The 15,713-nt window shown below is 32.0% G+C and overlaps 1 protein-coding gene across 3 annotated transcripts in view; it reads left to right on the top strand.

Moving 5' to 3' along the window:
• Nucleotides 1-5,223, top strand: part of LOC145323596 (nidogen-like) — a 63,800-nt gene extending 58,577 nt beyond the window's left edge. For 2 of the 3 annotated variants that reach the window (XM_080165980.1, XM_080165979.1), the window contains 8 exons: nucleotides 309-410; nucleotides 740-829; nucleotides 1,114-1,162; nucleotides 1,273-1,335; nucleotides 1,765-1,816; nucleotides 2,143-2,257; nucleotides 2,557-2,692; nucleotides 4,778-5,223. In XM_080165980.1, coding sequence (XP_080022106.1) covers nucleotides 309-410; nucleotides 740-829; nucleotides 1,114-1,162; nucleotides 1,273-1,335; nucleotides 1,765-1,816; nucleotides 2,143-2,257; nucleotides 2,557-2,692; nucleotides 4,778-4,843 — 673 coding nt within the window. In that variant the 3' untranslated portion in view covers nucleotides 4,844-5,223. The remainder of the gene's footprint in view (nucleotides 1-308; nucleotides 411-739; nucleotides 830-1,113; nucleotides 1,163-1,272; nucleotides 1,336-1,764; nucleotides 1,817-2,142; nucleotides 2,258-2,556; nucleotides 2,693-4,777) is intronic. The other variant, XM_080165981.1, reaches the window with a different exon arrangement.
• Nucleotides 5,224-15,713: the final 10,490 nt, after the last annotated feature.

The following is a 15,713-nucleotide window of genomic DNA, read 5'->3' as shown; positions in this document are numbered from 1 at the left end:
CAATAGAAAGGATTTTATAAAGTCAAATATAGTAATACAGTCCAATATGCCTTTATGTACTTCTTATATTAGAGTTTATGTCATTTTTATTGATTGATAAGGATTCTAAAAGCATAGTAAAAGTAAAAGATAGAATAGAAACAAATTACACATTATGAATAAGTTGTAGAGTAGCTGCGCTCTTATTGTTGTAACCAAATCACGTTCTGGTTTTGCCTACAGTCAAAATTGCTTTAAATATGAGAAACACTTGTAGTTTTAGTGTACTATATAAATTGTCGGAAACAACATGTAATTTTTTTTTACAGGTTCCCTGAAGGTTTAGCTGTAGATTGGGTGTCCAGGAATATGTATGTGACAGATCCTGGTAAAGAAGCTATTGAAGTTATTAGTTTGGACACAAGAGCAAGGTTAGCATCTCTCAAGTATCGTCTCTCTCAATTTTAAGCTTGTTTTTTAGTACGCTTAATTTATTGCTGATTAGTGGCTTAACCTCTGACATCTAAGATCTCTGCGTAAAAGGTTAGGCAAAGTAGAAAATAGTTTGAAACCACCCAAAGACATAACATTAAATATCAAATAGCCCAAAAACATCCCAGAACGTATGTGAAGCTTAAATTTAATGGAGAACTCAATCAATTCATTAATATCTTAAGCCATATTACTGATTTAATATAAATAATATAGAATAGATAATCTTTTTGCCATACCAACGGTAAACTTCTACTTTAAATTTTAGCCTGCCATTGGTAATTGAGGGTCTTCACTCACCCCGAGGAATTGCTGTTCACCCTGTTCTTGGCAAACTTTACTGGACTGATTGGGACAGGTAATATATTTTTTACAGTTAAAATTATCATTACAGACAACCAACCACTTAATTGGAATCTTCTTTTTTTTGTTGGACCTGCTTATGGGCGAAGACATTCCACCTACTATGCGAGACGAAACAATAAGAATTGAATTTTAACATTTCCAGTATAATTTGTTGCCAAAAAGACTCGATCCCGATAACTCAGTAATGTCAGTAGAAGTCTGTATTTTTTTAAATATAAGAAATGCATAAATCATATCAATAAAGTTATCTAAAGTAAAATAATAGAATGGTTTTAGATATTTCCCAAGAATTCAAATGGCTAATATGGACGGTTCAGATGTACAGGTAAAAAACCAAAGTAAACTACAATTATATAGGTTTATTTACAACAAATATTATTACATTTGGATCAGCTTTTTCCACGTAATACAAAATTAATGTCTGCATTTTTTTAGATTCTTGTGAATAACAAGATATATGAACCAAATAGTATTGCAGTCGACTATTTCAACTATGAGGTGAAAATTGTTTTTCGGGAGGAGGGTTGGGTTGTAGAATGTAGTTAGGGAAGTTAGGATGGCTTTTTATTAATATTAACTTTACGTTTGCGAAATGATTTTCTAAATTCTGATTGTATTACATTTTACTGTTTTTTAAATCTAAAAACTTGTTGGCTTGGTGTTGCTGCGCTTCTTGTTACCCATTGACATTGTAGGAATAAATGTATAAGAATTGATGTGTACAATCCAAACAACTTTCGGGGACTTTTTTCGTCTGCTTGCAAATTGGTTTTTGCTTTTTTTTGTAGCGACTTGGCTGTGTTAATATCTCAAATGATATAAGCTGATATTCAAAGAACCATTTGATAGTAAGCATAGGGTCCCCACCCTGTGGATATTCAGTTATTTAACCCTGGCCCCCTCTAATCTTTTTCTTTAATATTGTAGGTATGTTGGACAGATGCAGGAGATCAAAGCAATAATGTCAGACCAAGAATAGGTAAACATAAATACTCTGAAACTTGGTTTACATAGACATATAAGGCTGTCTATCTGCTTGTCTGGTTATTATGTACCAAAAGATCTTTGTGGAGAATACACCACTTCCATTGAAAAAATTCTCACATTTTTTGCCTTTTCTAAAATAAAAGTTATAATGAATTGTTCGATCAACTACCCTTTTCTTACCCTCTTTAAAGTGCTTTAAACTCTCTAGGAGAGTAGCATCTGTTGAATTCAAAACATTCAAATAACAAATTTAACCTTGATAACATTTATAGAAAAATGGAAAATTTATTAAAGCAAAACTTATCTACAAAATTTTAGATTGTATTGGGGCTAACGGCAGTGGCCGTAGAACAGTTGTAGAACTATCCAATGGTGATTATCCATATGGTATTGCCATCACTGAAAATAGTATCATTTGGACTGATTGGAGAAGGTAAATTTTTGTCTAACGCCCAGTGGAACAAGTTTATAGACTTTTTTGACTGATGAAACACTGCTTATCCAACTCTTTGATAGATTATTTACTAAGGCCTAATCACTATGGAACAGTTTCATAAGTATTTATGTAAAGTTTGATTTAAATTAGTTTTAAGGAAAATATGAAAGATTTAACAGTAAAAAATATAAGAGATTAGGAATGATTCAAAGCATTTTCAGTTTATTATACCTATTTACTATGTACTTACGACTACATATCTTTAATAATTTAATTATTCATGTGTTTATTATTAGGAAATCAGTTCAAAGTGTGGATAAAAGAACAGGATCTGGGCTAAGGTCAATACCCTACATGTTATCAAATACAGGCAGACCTTATGATCTAGTCAATATACCAGTAGAGTGCCCTAATCTATCTAACAGCTGCCAGGTACAAAATTTGTTTTGCAGATTGATAGAGAGTAAATAGATAAATAATAACAAGTTAGATGCATAAACAAAGTATCATAAAAAGACAGATAGACCTTATGATCTTGCCAATATTTCAGTAGAGCGCCCTAATCTTACTAACAGCTGCCAGGTATAGTATTAATTTAACTCCTAGATAGATAGAAATGTAATAGATAGATGATAATACAGATAGTTAGATACATAAAAAAGAGACAGAAACACAGATAGACCTTATGATCTTGTCAATATTCCAGTATAGCACCCTAATCTTACTAACAGCTGCAAGATATAGTATTAATTTAGCTCCTAGATAGATAGAAAGATAATAGATAGATGATAATACAGATAGTTAGATACATAACAACGAAAAAAAGACAGCTAAATCTTATGATCTTGTAAATATTCCAGTAGAGTGCCCTAATCTTACTAACAGCTGCCAGGTACAAAATTTGTTTTGCAGATTGATAGAGAGTAAATACTAAATAGATAGATAGATGCATGAACAAAGTATCATAAAAAGACAGATAGACCTTATGATCTTGTCAATATTCCAGTAGAGCGCCCTAATCTTACTAACAGCTGCCAGGTACAAAATTTGTTTTGCAGATTGATAGAGAGTAAATACTAAATAGATAGTTAGATGCATAAACAAAGTATCATAAAAAGACCGGTATAGTATTAATTTAACTCCTAGATAGATAGAAAGATAGTAGATAGATGATAATACAGATAGTTAAATACATAACAACGAAAGAAAGACAGCTAAATCTTATGATCTTGTAAATATTCCAGTAGAGTGCCCTAATCTTACTAACAGCTGCCAGGTATAGTATTAATTTAACTCCTAGATAGATAGAAAGATAATAGATAGAAAATAATACAGATAGTTAGATACATAACAACGAAAGAAAGACAGCTAAATCTTATGATCTTGCCAATATTTCAGTAGAGCGCCCTAATCTTACTAACAGCTGCCAGGTATAGTATTAATTTAACTCCTAGATAGATAGAAAGATAATAGATAGAAAATAATACAGATAGTTAGATACATAACAACGAAATAAAGACAGCTAAATCTTATGATCTTGCCAATATTTCAGTAGAGCGCCCTAATCTTACTAACAGCTGCCAGGTATAGTATTAATTTAACTCCTAGATAGATAGAAAGATAATAGATAGAAAATAATACAGATAGTTAGATACATAACAACGAAAGAAAGACAGCTAAATCTTATGATCTTGCCAATATTTCAGTAGAGTGCCCTAATCTTACTAACAGCTGCCAGGTATAGTATTAATTTAACTCCTAGATAGATAGAAAGATAATAGATAGAAAATAATACAGATAGTTAGATACATAACAACGAAATAAAGACAGCTAAATCTTATGATCTTGCCAATATTTCAGTAGAGCGCCCTAATCTTACTAACAGCTGCCAGGTATAGTATTAATTTAACTCCTAGATAGATAGAAAGATAATAGATAGAAAATAATACAGATAGTTAGATACATAACAACGAAAGAAAGACAGCTAAATCTTATGATCTTGTAAATATTCCAGTAGAGCGCCCTAATCTTACTAACAGCTGCCAGGTATAGTATTAATTTAACTCCTAGATAGATAGAAAGATAATAGATAGATGATAATACAGATAGTTAGATACATAACAACGAAATAAAGACAGCTAAATCTTATGATCTTGTAAATATTCCAGTAGAGCGCCCTAATCTTACTAACAGCAACCAGGTATAGTATTAATTTAGCTCCTAGATAGATAGAAAGGTAATAGATAGATAATTACACAGGTAGCTATTTACATAGAGAAACACAGGCAGACCTTATGATTTTTAACAATTAAATAGATATTTTAAGAAAGCAAGAAACTATAGAAAAAGGACATTATACGGTCATAACACATTACACGTTCTTAAAGTATTATAAATATTTTTGAATTTGATAAAAAGAAGTTATTGCTCGAAAAAACTTTGAAATACATAGATCCCAATAGTTTTAAGGTTTTAGAAAATACAGGAAATTAAATATTCCAAAGTTTTGATGTTTAGGGTCAGCCTTGTGGATTATATGGAATGTGTCTACCAAATGGACAGTCAAGCCATGTTTGCAGATAGAAAATTTATAAAATTTTGTGCTATGTATCTTTAATTTTGTTAATTATTATTTAAAGTGAATATCTTGTGTAGCGCAGCTACTATATATCTAGCGATGTATGTAAGTTTTTCCGACTGACTGAGTCAATTGTTTGTTTGATTAGCCATAGTCTCTTAGGGTTTGGACCTAAGTAGTCATGGAGTAGGCTGAGACACTTTTGTATAGCCACTAGGGCTATCAAGCTCCACGTTCAAGCACATTATGACTTGACCCGCTATCTCATGAGAGCTACTCATTATTACCTCACCCTCGCCGAGTATGGCAGGTGTCCCAAATTAAGTCACCGTAATGAATGACACTCTCCGCAGAGGAGCTTGGGATAAGGGTAGTACTGATACTATGTACGTGACTATTAAGTATCCAAACTTACTCGATAATCCCCTTCTTACACAACCAGGGGAAGTTGCGTGAATGTTTTCAACTGAGAAATTTGAGTTTCCACATGGGGACTAGAACTCGAACTCTCATCACCGTAACTCAGTGCGTTACCACTGAGCTACGACGCCCCTTTCACGTTGTGATAAAGAAAATATGCTTATTAAAACAATACTTTTGTTAAAGTTTTTTTTATTAATCTAAGACATTGATAGCTCATAAAGCTATGATTTTGAACATTATATTCTTTATAATTGAACTGTGAATAAGATTTTTTTTACTGTAAATTGTAAATTAAGTTATTTATTTATTGTAAATAGTGTTACCTATATGAAAATTTTAAACTGCCATAATGATTTAAAATGTTTCTAAATAAAAATTTCAGATATACTTTTATTATTTGATGTAAAACTTTTACAGTATGGCTTCGAAACCGATTAACATCCGCTGGATCAGAACTGGATCTCAGCCATACTAAAAAATCATGTATAGTATCGTATTACACACAATATTCCGTGAATAATAAAATAAAAATCATAAAATTATTACCAGTTTTGTAAGCCCGGACCTTAGGCCCCGCGTTGCCAACAAAACAGATTTTTATCTTATTATTTTTCATTTTGATATCCGCGGAGAGCTGTCTATAATACGATGCGATAAATAACTATTTTACTTTTTAGTTCCCCATTGTGGATTATTTTTAAACCACATCTTTTTACTTTTTTGCATCTTTTTAACATTTTCCCCTCTTTTTGTTGTCCATGTAAAATAAAATAAAAATGGTCAGCCAAATAGCAAATATCATAGTATTTGAATGTTCGTTTGTATAAAGCAATAATTTTGAAACCACCAAACCAACCCCAATTTTTACTAGTTGTGATACAAAAGATCTTGTCATAAAAATATCATGATTAAGGATTAGAGATAATATAAGGCTGTCATAAATCTAACCCATTATAAAAGTATTAAGTTAATCCATTATAAAAGTATTAAGTAAAAAGTCCTTTAAGTTGTTGCTAATCACAGAACCGATTGAGTTCTCCATTATATGGAAGTCTTTTAGTGGTTTTAGGCCATTTTCCTGCCCACATCCTCTCTCTTTAATTACAGGGTCCTTTTGAATTATTTGAAATTATATTTGTTAAAATGAATGAATTCCCTTTTACTATACCCGGGTGCTTACTCATGAGGTTCTAAAAGAGATATAAAGTTCAATATTAGACTGTAAAGTCAAAATATATATTTTAGGTTAGTTTTAGATATATAAAAAGCGAAGCTTTTCTTCACGAAGAATGAATGCGCCCGTCAGTTCCTTCTTCGCAGTCGGTTACATCTGATAATGTTTAGGCTCCAGCGATATTGAATAAATTTTGAAGTTTACTAGTAAGTAAATCGTCCTGATATTAAAGATTAATGAATTGAATTCCATTTGAATGATGTTACCTTAAACAATGTGGCATGAATTTTAAATAGTAAAACTAAACTTATAATTTATTTAGGATCAGGTGCAGTTCACAGTAAAATGTCTCGGGGATCCGATATCTCAAAAATGCTAAGAATATTTAAGGCTGCTAGTAGCCATACGGCTGAACGTATATATCTATCAAGTAGTGCACATAAATGCTCGAAAAAATCTTATTCTATGCGTGTTTCCTTCAGTCAAGCTTTTCCTTTTAGATTTTAATTTCATATTCCATTTTTTAAAATTTTTTTATAGGCCTACTTATGCCGCTAATTACGATATGAGGGCAAAACATTCTTTATTTCCTATTTTACTCCCTCTATGTTTTCTATTAAAAGGTGTTTTATAGGCTAAGGGCGCAAATGTTTGTTAAATATAACATCCCTGAACAGTGGCGTGCGAAGCACTTTGTCTAGGGGGGGGCATTTTGAAGATTTTGTAAAATTTTGCCCCCCCCTAAATCAAAGTGCCCCGGGGGGGCACTTTGCTTTAGGGGGGGGCATTTTGATTATATATACTAATTTTAATTAAGGGCGTTTTAAGGGGTGGGATTATTTGATTATGGGCCTCCTAGTCCTTATCCCTTCTTCCCCATCCCTTCCCCCATCCCTATTTCCCATTTATATCCCCCACCTCTTCCCCCCAATCCCTCCCCCCCCATCTCTTCTCCCCCATCCCTTCTCCCCACCCTGCAATGACCGAAGGGAAGGGAGCTAGAAAGCATCTTCGAAAAAATAGTACAGAAGATAAATTAACCTCCACCACAAAACATTTTTAATGGGTGGAAGGGGATGTTATAAAATCTCAGCAGGAAGGATGAATAACCCCATTAAAAAAAATTGGGGGGGAGGGGAGGGGATAAAAACACTCATTTTGGAAATAATTTACCAAAAATTAACCTAATACCTATGAAAAAATGATTTTAAATATTTCTTTATTGTATGACAACAAGGATGACAACATCTTTAAGTAGCAAAGCACAAAAATTATTAATAAGAATACAGACAAGTAGATTTTAAGAGCATCTGTTGAAATAAATATATATTTTAGGTAGAAAAAGTCACAAATCCTTTTTCCTGTATGTTGTGTGATGACAGTCAAAGTAAATTACATACTGGATGCTCGAAACAGCGAAAAAAAATTTTTTTTTAATATTATAATCTACAAAAAATTTATCGTACCATAAAAACCAAAGATATAATGAACTATGTAAAAAAAAAAAAATTACTTGTCCTTTCATTGTGATAAAAAGCAGAAACCATTTAGAAGGGCGCGAAGCGCAAATTTTTGTCTTCAAATATGGAGGGAGGGAGGGGTTTTTGGGCTATTTAGTACACTAGTCCCCAATATTTCATAGCAGACACCATTTGGAAGGGCGCGAAGCGCAAATTTTTTTCTTCAAATATGCAGGGAGGGAGGGGTTTTTGGGCTATTTATTACACTAGTCCCCAATATTTCATAGCAGAAACCATTTGGAAGGGCGCGAAGCGCAAATTTTTTTCTTCAAATATGCAGGGAGGGAGGGGTTTTTGGGCTATTTTACACTTGTCCCCAATATTTCATAGCAGAAACCATTTGGAAGGGCGCGAAGCGCAAATTTTTTTCTTCAAATATGCAGGGAGGAAGGGTTTTTTGGGCTATTTATTACACTAGTCCCCAATATTTCATAGCAGAAACCATTTGGAAGGGTGCAAAGCGCAAATTTTTTTCTTCAAATATGCAGGGAGGGAGGGGTTTTTGGGCTATTTATTACACTTGTCCCCAATATTTCATAGCAGAAACCATTTGGAAGGGCGCGAAGCGCAAATTTTTTTCTTCAAATATGCAGGGAGGAAGGTTTTTTTGGGCTATTTATTACACTAGTCCCCAATATTTCATAGCAGAAACCATTTGGAAGGGCGCGAAGCGCAAATTTTTTTCTTCAAATATGCAGGGAGGGAGGGGTTTTTGGGCTATTTATTACACTTGTCCCCAATATTTCATATAAAAATTTCTTATTCGTTGGCTTAACAACTTTGGGGACTTTAATGGAATTTTGATTGGTTGGTTAATTAAGTCGAGTTTCCACACATTTCATCCAATAATTGTAATCTATATAAGGGGTAATTTTTTGTATCATCATTGGGGATGTACAAAATTTCTTTGGTAAAAAGTTTATATTATACAAAATAAAATACTTCCTATAACCTGGTTTGTTATGTTCAGTGAAAAAAGGTTATAACCTAACTGTCTGGTTGACGCGAAGCGCCAAAAATTTTTTTTTGGAGTATTTCTTGATCTTTTTTTTGGAAACTGGGATAGTTTTGCTTTTTGTAGGGTAGGGGGCAAAAAGGGGCATTTTTGTTGACCAGGGGGGGGCAAAATGGGGCATTTTTTAACATTTAGGGGGGGGCAGGGGGGGCGGTTGCTAGGGGGGGGCAGGGGGGGGCGTTTTGGTCGCTAGGGGGGGGCGATTGCCCCAAATGCCCCCTTCGGTTCGCACGCCACTGTCCCTGAACCTAAAGTTAATTTTAAAGTTTTATTGTTGCTATTTTTCATGTCACTATTATAACTCAAATATTAATTTAGACTTGATGAGATAAAAATATCCGGTTGTTCTTATAATACTATAAATACATTTTGTGTTGATATAACAACAGCATAAAAATTGACAGAGGCTATATTATACTTTTAGCGCATTTTTTTGGTGTGAGAACAAATGTTGACGCGCGTATTTTTTTGTGCCTTGAAAAATATTATTCCTCATAATTTACAAATAAAAATTTTCCACGAGTATTTTGCATTTTTTTGTTCATCCACTTCCGCACTAACAATCCTTTTAATATAGTAAATCTGAAGAAAAAACTACAAATTGCAAATGGTTACATACGTATTTCAATTAGAGCATTTATAAGTTATTATTCCATTATGGATTCGAACCCTATTAACATTCGTTGGATTAAACCGGTTCTGAGAAATCAGACAATTTTCACAATTAAAAATTAAAGCAATACCATGTTTTTAAGCCCCAAAGGGGCCAAAGTCCCGGCTAAAGTTTGTCTAATAATTTTTCATTTTAGTATTAGCTGAAAGCTATCTATAATAAGATGCGATAAATAACCATTATCCAACAATCGTATAATCGCAAAATTAGTGGAAAATTTAGTATACGGTTGCATCTTTCATATTTTGAAATTAGAGATGTCTGACTGATTGGATAGATTATCATTGTAAATTAATGATATGCTATTCGAATTTTAGCGGTAAAAAAGATATAATTTTCGGTAATGATGCTTAGGCAGAAATTATGGTGCACCATTTTTTAAAACTGTCAATAACCATCATAATCAGAAAATAGTTTTTGGTCGCATAAATTAGTAGTCACACAAAACGGGAGTAAATTTAGTAGCAAAGCTTTTTACGGTTTAAATACAAATATATTATTTCTAGTAAACAGTAGATAGCAATCAAGGGCGTCCACGCTTTTTCATTTAAGAGGGGGGGGGGGGGGGTAAATTCAAACTTTAATATTTTGGCGGTGCCATTGGACGTCCTTGATAGCAATTATAAATGCATAAAGCTACTCAGTTACGCGTTTATCCAGCCTTACCTAATTGGATTACAAACTTTCTTTTTTAAACTAACTTTTATTTATATCTCTATCTTTACTTAAAAGCTTTTCTAATAACGGACATTATCATTTTCGTTTTGGAATGATAAATTACAAAAGAATTAATTTAAAATGATTACCATTTTGCTTTTTTAAAGAATTTTTATGCGCTGTTTTAGAAAAACTCAGCATAAATTTAAATTTTATCCAACTAAAATATGTGGATTTTTTTCGCCACCTCTTGGTACAATTTCATGGTTGGACTTTTTATATCTCATTTGAATATGGTGGAATTTTTAAGAGCCAGGGGGGGGGGTGGTTACAATGTATGACTTTTAGGGGAATATAATCGTTGAAAAGGTTAATGTGAATTCACTTTCGCGTATAAATTAAAAGCGAATCTATTCTATGCATACGTCTGTACGTCCATTTAAATATGTTGATTTTTAACAACAATTTTGTATTTGTTATAATTACCCTATTCATCTGATTTTTGGAATGATGATTCCTATCACATCAACGTATAATATTATAATTTAAGTATTTCTATAATAAAGGTCTAAAAATGTAAGATGTTGTCATTATTGTATTTTTCTAAAAAGACACATTTGCTAATAGATTAGAGGGAATATCAATGTTGAAGCGTAGGGAGTAAAATGGCAGTTTATCTAATTGTACTAATTTGCTGAACTTGACAATATGACATTTGCGAAAATGAATTCACACCGAATGTAATGTATAAAAGCATATGCATAAATGTTTGCGCCGTCACTATTAAATTTAGTTTCATTGGTTAGGATCGCAGCTTCTCTATAATTGTTTTGCATTTATCTATAAAAGAGTTTTTCTCCAAAACTAGGAAACTTTCATTCTACCCCGATTTTTGTTGATCATTAGATTTTAGTTGTTTTCAGTATTTTTTTTAAGAAGGACGAGGGACGTGGAATTTCCAACCAAAAGATTTAGCAAATAAGCTTCCCTAATACTAATAACCAAAATGTTATTGGCATAATATTTAAAAATTTTCCTTTTTGTTTTCTGCGCATCTACGGGTGCCTTTGGCCTTCTTTGTTATATTTAAACGACTATTAAGGCTATACTTGATACAAACTTTTTAGTTTTCCTTATTGTGCCTAGTCGAGTACAGAAACCCTCTTCTCTTCAGGTAAGTTATAAAGAGGGCATCCCTGCATGTTTAGGGCACCGCAGACACAGGAAAATAACTACTCTCCCTTATTTCTTTTTATGTAGAAAAAATAAGGTTAGGAGAGAGGATCAGTGATCAACAGGCACTTTAAGGAAAAGTACCCAATACTTAAAGATTTATTCATACATTAATTCTTTTTCAACTATGACATGAAGTTGCAACTTTATCCCTATAAATTTAATGTGTTAATTTCAATTCAGAAAAAAAATCAAAAGAGCTGACATTAAACTGCAATTTCTTTTCATTCGGATCTGCTATAAACTTTTTAAACTCAAATTCAAATTCAAATTCAAATATTTATTGGGACAAAACAACATATACATTTAATATTCAACATTCATAAATGGTAATTACATTGCATTAAGAATTTATTAATAAACTATTTTTATAAACAATGAATACTATAGGTTTAACACAATATAATACAAGTATCCAAGGACTGAAAAACGCCTGAGGGCGGTGTTGACAGCCTTTTAATTTTAGACTTCGATTTAAATGTTTTTTTTTTAAGCGGTCTTTTTATATAAGTAATATATGTACACTATATACAGCAATATGCAAGGAAGGATGTTTCGGAAAAGTAGGGGGGGGGGGGGATAGGAAAGTGGAGAAAAAATAGGGTCTCTGTGCGATTATAAAAAATGTATATATTTTAGGCAATCAAAAGGTAAGCTACAGGTTGACTTGTACAATCATAGATTAATGTTAAGGTCACAGGAGGGACACAATAGCCTGTCACAGGCAACTACAATACTGTCTAAAAGCTTTCTTTTCAATTTTTTATAAAATTTAAATCTAGAAGTTGCCTGTTCCACTATAAAGCTATTGTTAATGAAAAACGCATTCCAGGTGGCTGGAAGAGTACAAAGTGGAAGATTGTTAACCAAGTTTAATCTGGCAAATGGGATGCTATAATCTTCTTGGTTTCTAAGTCTAATATTACCCTGGGACATATGTCCTCGTGTTTTCCACATGTTAAAAAATGAGCAAGGGGCTATGTTAAGTTTAAATTCATACATGAATTTAATTCTAAAGTATTGCACTAACAATTCAAATGGTAGAATTTTCATTGTTTTAAATAGTGGACCAGTATGGGCTATATAATGAGAGTCTGTAATTGCTCTGATTGCCATCTTTTGCTTGATTTCAATAGATTTTAAGTTACTTTCATACGAGCTTGAATAAATCAAAATTCCATAGATTAAATGACAATGAAATATAGAATAGTATAAGGTTTTAAGTGCGCTCCTAGTTAGAATTTTTTTACATTGTCTCAATATAAAGAGAGCTCTTGAGAGCTTTTCATTTAATTTCTGTATATGATACTTAAAATTAAGGTTAGGGTCAAAGTAAACCCCTAGAAATTTTATGGCTGGAATTTCAGATGCATTGTTGACATAAGCAATGGGTTTGATAAGGTCAGGATTAGGATTCCTTGCACTAGAATTATTCTCATTGATATATAAATGAATATCATCCCATTGTATTGATCCTAAGTTAGAATAGAACACTGTAAATTTAGTTTTATCAGGATGTAGAGAGAGCTGATTTGATCTAAACCATGTAGAAATTTTTTGCAATTCATCATTTACAAAATTAGCAAGTTGATTCAAATTAGACCCTGAAGCTAGTAATGTGGTGTCATCACAAAACAGCAGACTTTTAAGTAAAGTACAGTTTGGAAGATCATTAAAAAATATCAAAAATAAGATCGGGCCAAGTACTGATCCCTGGGGGACGCCCCAGGTTATATCCAATTTAGAGGATTCAGCATTTCCTACCTTAACAAACTGTTTGCGCTCTGATAGATAAGATTCGAACCATTGCAACAAATTTCCATGAATACCTATCTTTTTCAGTTTCATTAGGAGAATATGTTTAGGAACACAATCAAATGCCTTTTTAATGTCCAAAAATATACCAATAGTGTATTCATTTCTGTTTATTGCCTTGGCCACATGATCAAGTAAATGAATCATAGGGTGAAAAGTTGAGTTAAGGTTTTGAAAGCCAAATTGAAGACTATCAATGATATTGTTTGAAGCTAAATATTGTTTCAGAGCTGTGGCTATAATCTTTTCAAGAATTTTGGAGAAGATACATAGCAATGAAATGGGTCTGTAGTCATTCACACAATGCATGTCACCCCCTGTCTTGAAGACTGGCGTTATTTTGGCTATTTTCAGTTGTATTGGCACTTTCCCTGTTTTTATGGAAAGATTAAATATATGACAGAGAGGATTTTTTACAGAATCAATAATCTTTTTAAGTAAAAAGGGGGACAGACCATTAAAATCAGAGCTTCTTTTATTTTGCCATTCTAAGACCACCTCAACTATTTGAGCAGGGGTAATTTCAGGTATTGAAAAGATGTGTTCTGATTCTTCAAGGTAAGAATCAGGTGGTCTATCAGATGGTTCAATCCTTTCATTTATTTTGCTTGCTATTGAGGTAAAATGTTGATTAAAGGTATTACAGATATCTATTCCACCTGTGACCTCATTATCATTAATAAGTAATTTATCTGTGACAGACTTATCCTTAGTATTAGAAAGCCCAGCAGCCTCTTTAGTAATTTCCCAACATTTTTTAGTATCACCATGATTTGATGTTAAAAGTTCAGAATAATATTCTTTTTTTCTATTTCTAATAAGTCTATTGTAATGATTTTTAAAAGCATTAAAACGCTGCCTGTTATATGCTGTTGGATTCCTAGACAACACTTCATAGAGTTCCATTTTTTTATTTCTTGCCACTAAAATTTCAGGAGTCATCCATTTTTGGATACTATGCTTACTCCTGTCAAATCTAACCTCTACTTCACTAAAGTAACGGTTAAAATAGCTATAAAATATTGAATTAAAATAATCAAAGCTTTCCTGTACATTTTCCATTTCATACATTCTACTAAAATCAACATTTTCTAAATCATTTCTAAAAGAGTTTATATTATTTTCTGAGAAATTTCTAATTTTAATATACTTAGAACTTACTGGTGGTTTTTTGTCATTTATTATGTAAAAAGTGGAGAAATGATCACTGAAGTAAGTAGTTATAATCCCACTTGTGAAAGATTCTTTAATTTCATTTACCCAAATATGATCTATTAATGAAGAAGTAGAATAATTTATATTTTGGGCCACCCTAGTTGGGTGTTTAATAATTTCGAGGAAACCTGATGCAAACATATTCTCTATGAAATTTGCAACATGTGGGTCCTGATAACAAGACAAAATATCATAATTAAAATCACCAGCTAAGATACATTTTTTGTTATGGCTATTTATATTATCCAGTAATCCCAACAGTGTATTAGAAAAATATTGGTGCTGCTGGTTTACAGAAAAGTTTTGGTTGTTTCTACAGGGAGGTCTATATATATTTGATATAAGAAATTTCTTATCTTTTGTGAATTCAACTTCCAAAGTAAGGCTTTCAAATATCATTTCTTCAAAGATTGAAAGATTGTTAATAATTGAGAATTTATAGTTGGCCTTAACAAATATACCTATTCCCCCTCTTAAATGTTTAGTTCTTTGCTTAAATATGATTGGATGATATCCAGGTATGATAAATAAGGACTTTTCAACAATTTGACCTATTTCTTGGACACAAATAATATCAAAGAAAAAGTTTTTTTCACTAAAAAATAATATTAAATCTAAGAGGCCCTGAAAATTTGCCTTAATCGAATTTATATTAATATTAAGTAAAGAAAGATCTTTTGAGTTTTGAAAAGATTGGATAAAACTTTCAGGACTATAATATTTGCTGTCTATTATAATGCTTTCATAAGGTGAAAAATTTTCATCTTGTTCATTATTATTTAAAACATGGACAAAGTCAAATTTTTTGTCAACCTGTAGATTATAAATGTTAAGTAAATTCATTAATTTCCATGTAGAAATACATTTTTATAAAGCACAGAGAAAAAGAAACTGCCATATTGAATATCAAATGTAGAAATTATAAATAATACCCATGAATAAGAATAGCCATAGATTTACTTAAAATTGAGATTTTTATTTCATCATAGGTTTCGTGAATTTTCGTGTAAAAATTGTATGGCGCTTTCACACAAAGTACCTTGTTGAGCACTAATATCTTCCTAATTTTTTATAATAAAATGTAAAAAAGGGGGGTGGTGTTTCTTTTTTTTTTTTTTTTAAATTAGGTCAGGTCAGGTTATATTGTGTA

Source organism: Acartia tonsa, chromosome 7 (assembly GCF_053477335.1).
Source record: "Acartia tonsa isolate MP-2025a chromosome 7, ASM5347733v1, whole genome shotgun sequence".
Taxonomy (NCBI): domain Eukaryota; kingdom Metazoa; phylum Arthropoda; class Copepoda; order Calanoida; family Acartiidae; genus Acartia; species Acartia tonsa.
The sequence above is the reverse complement of the archived record's forward strand: the minus strand, read 5'-3'. Positions and strand labels throughout refer to the sequence as shown.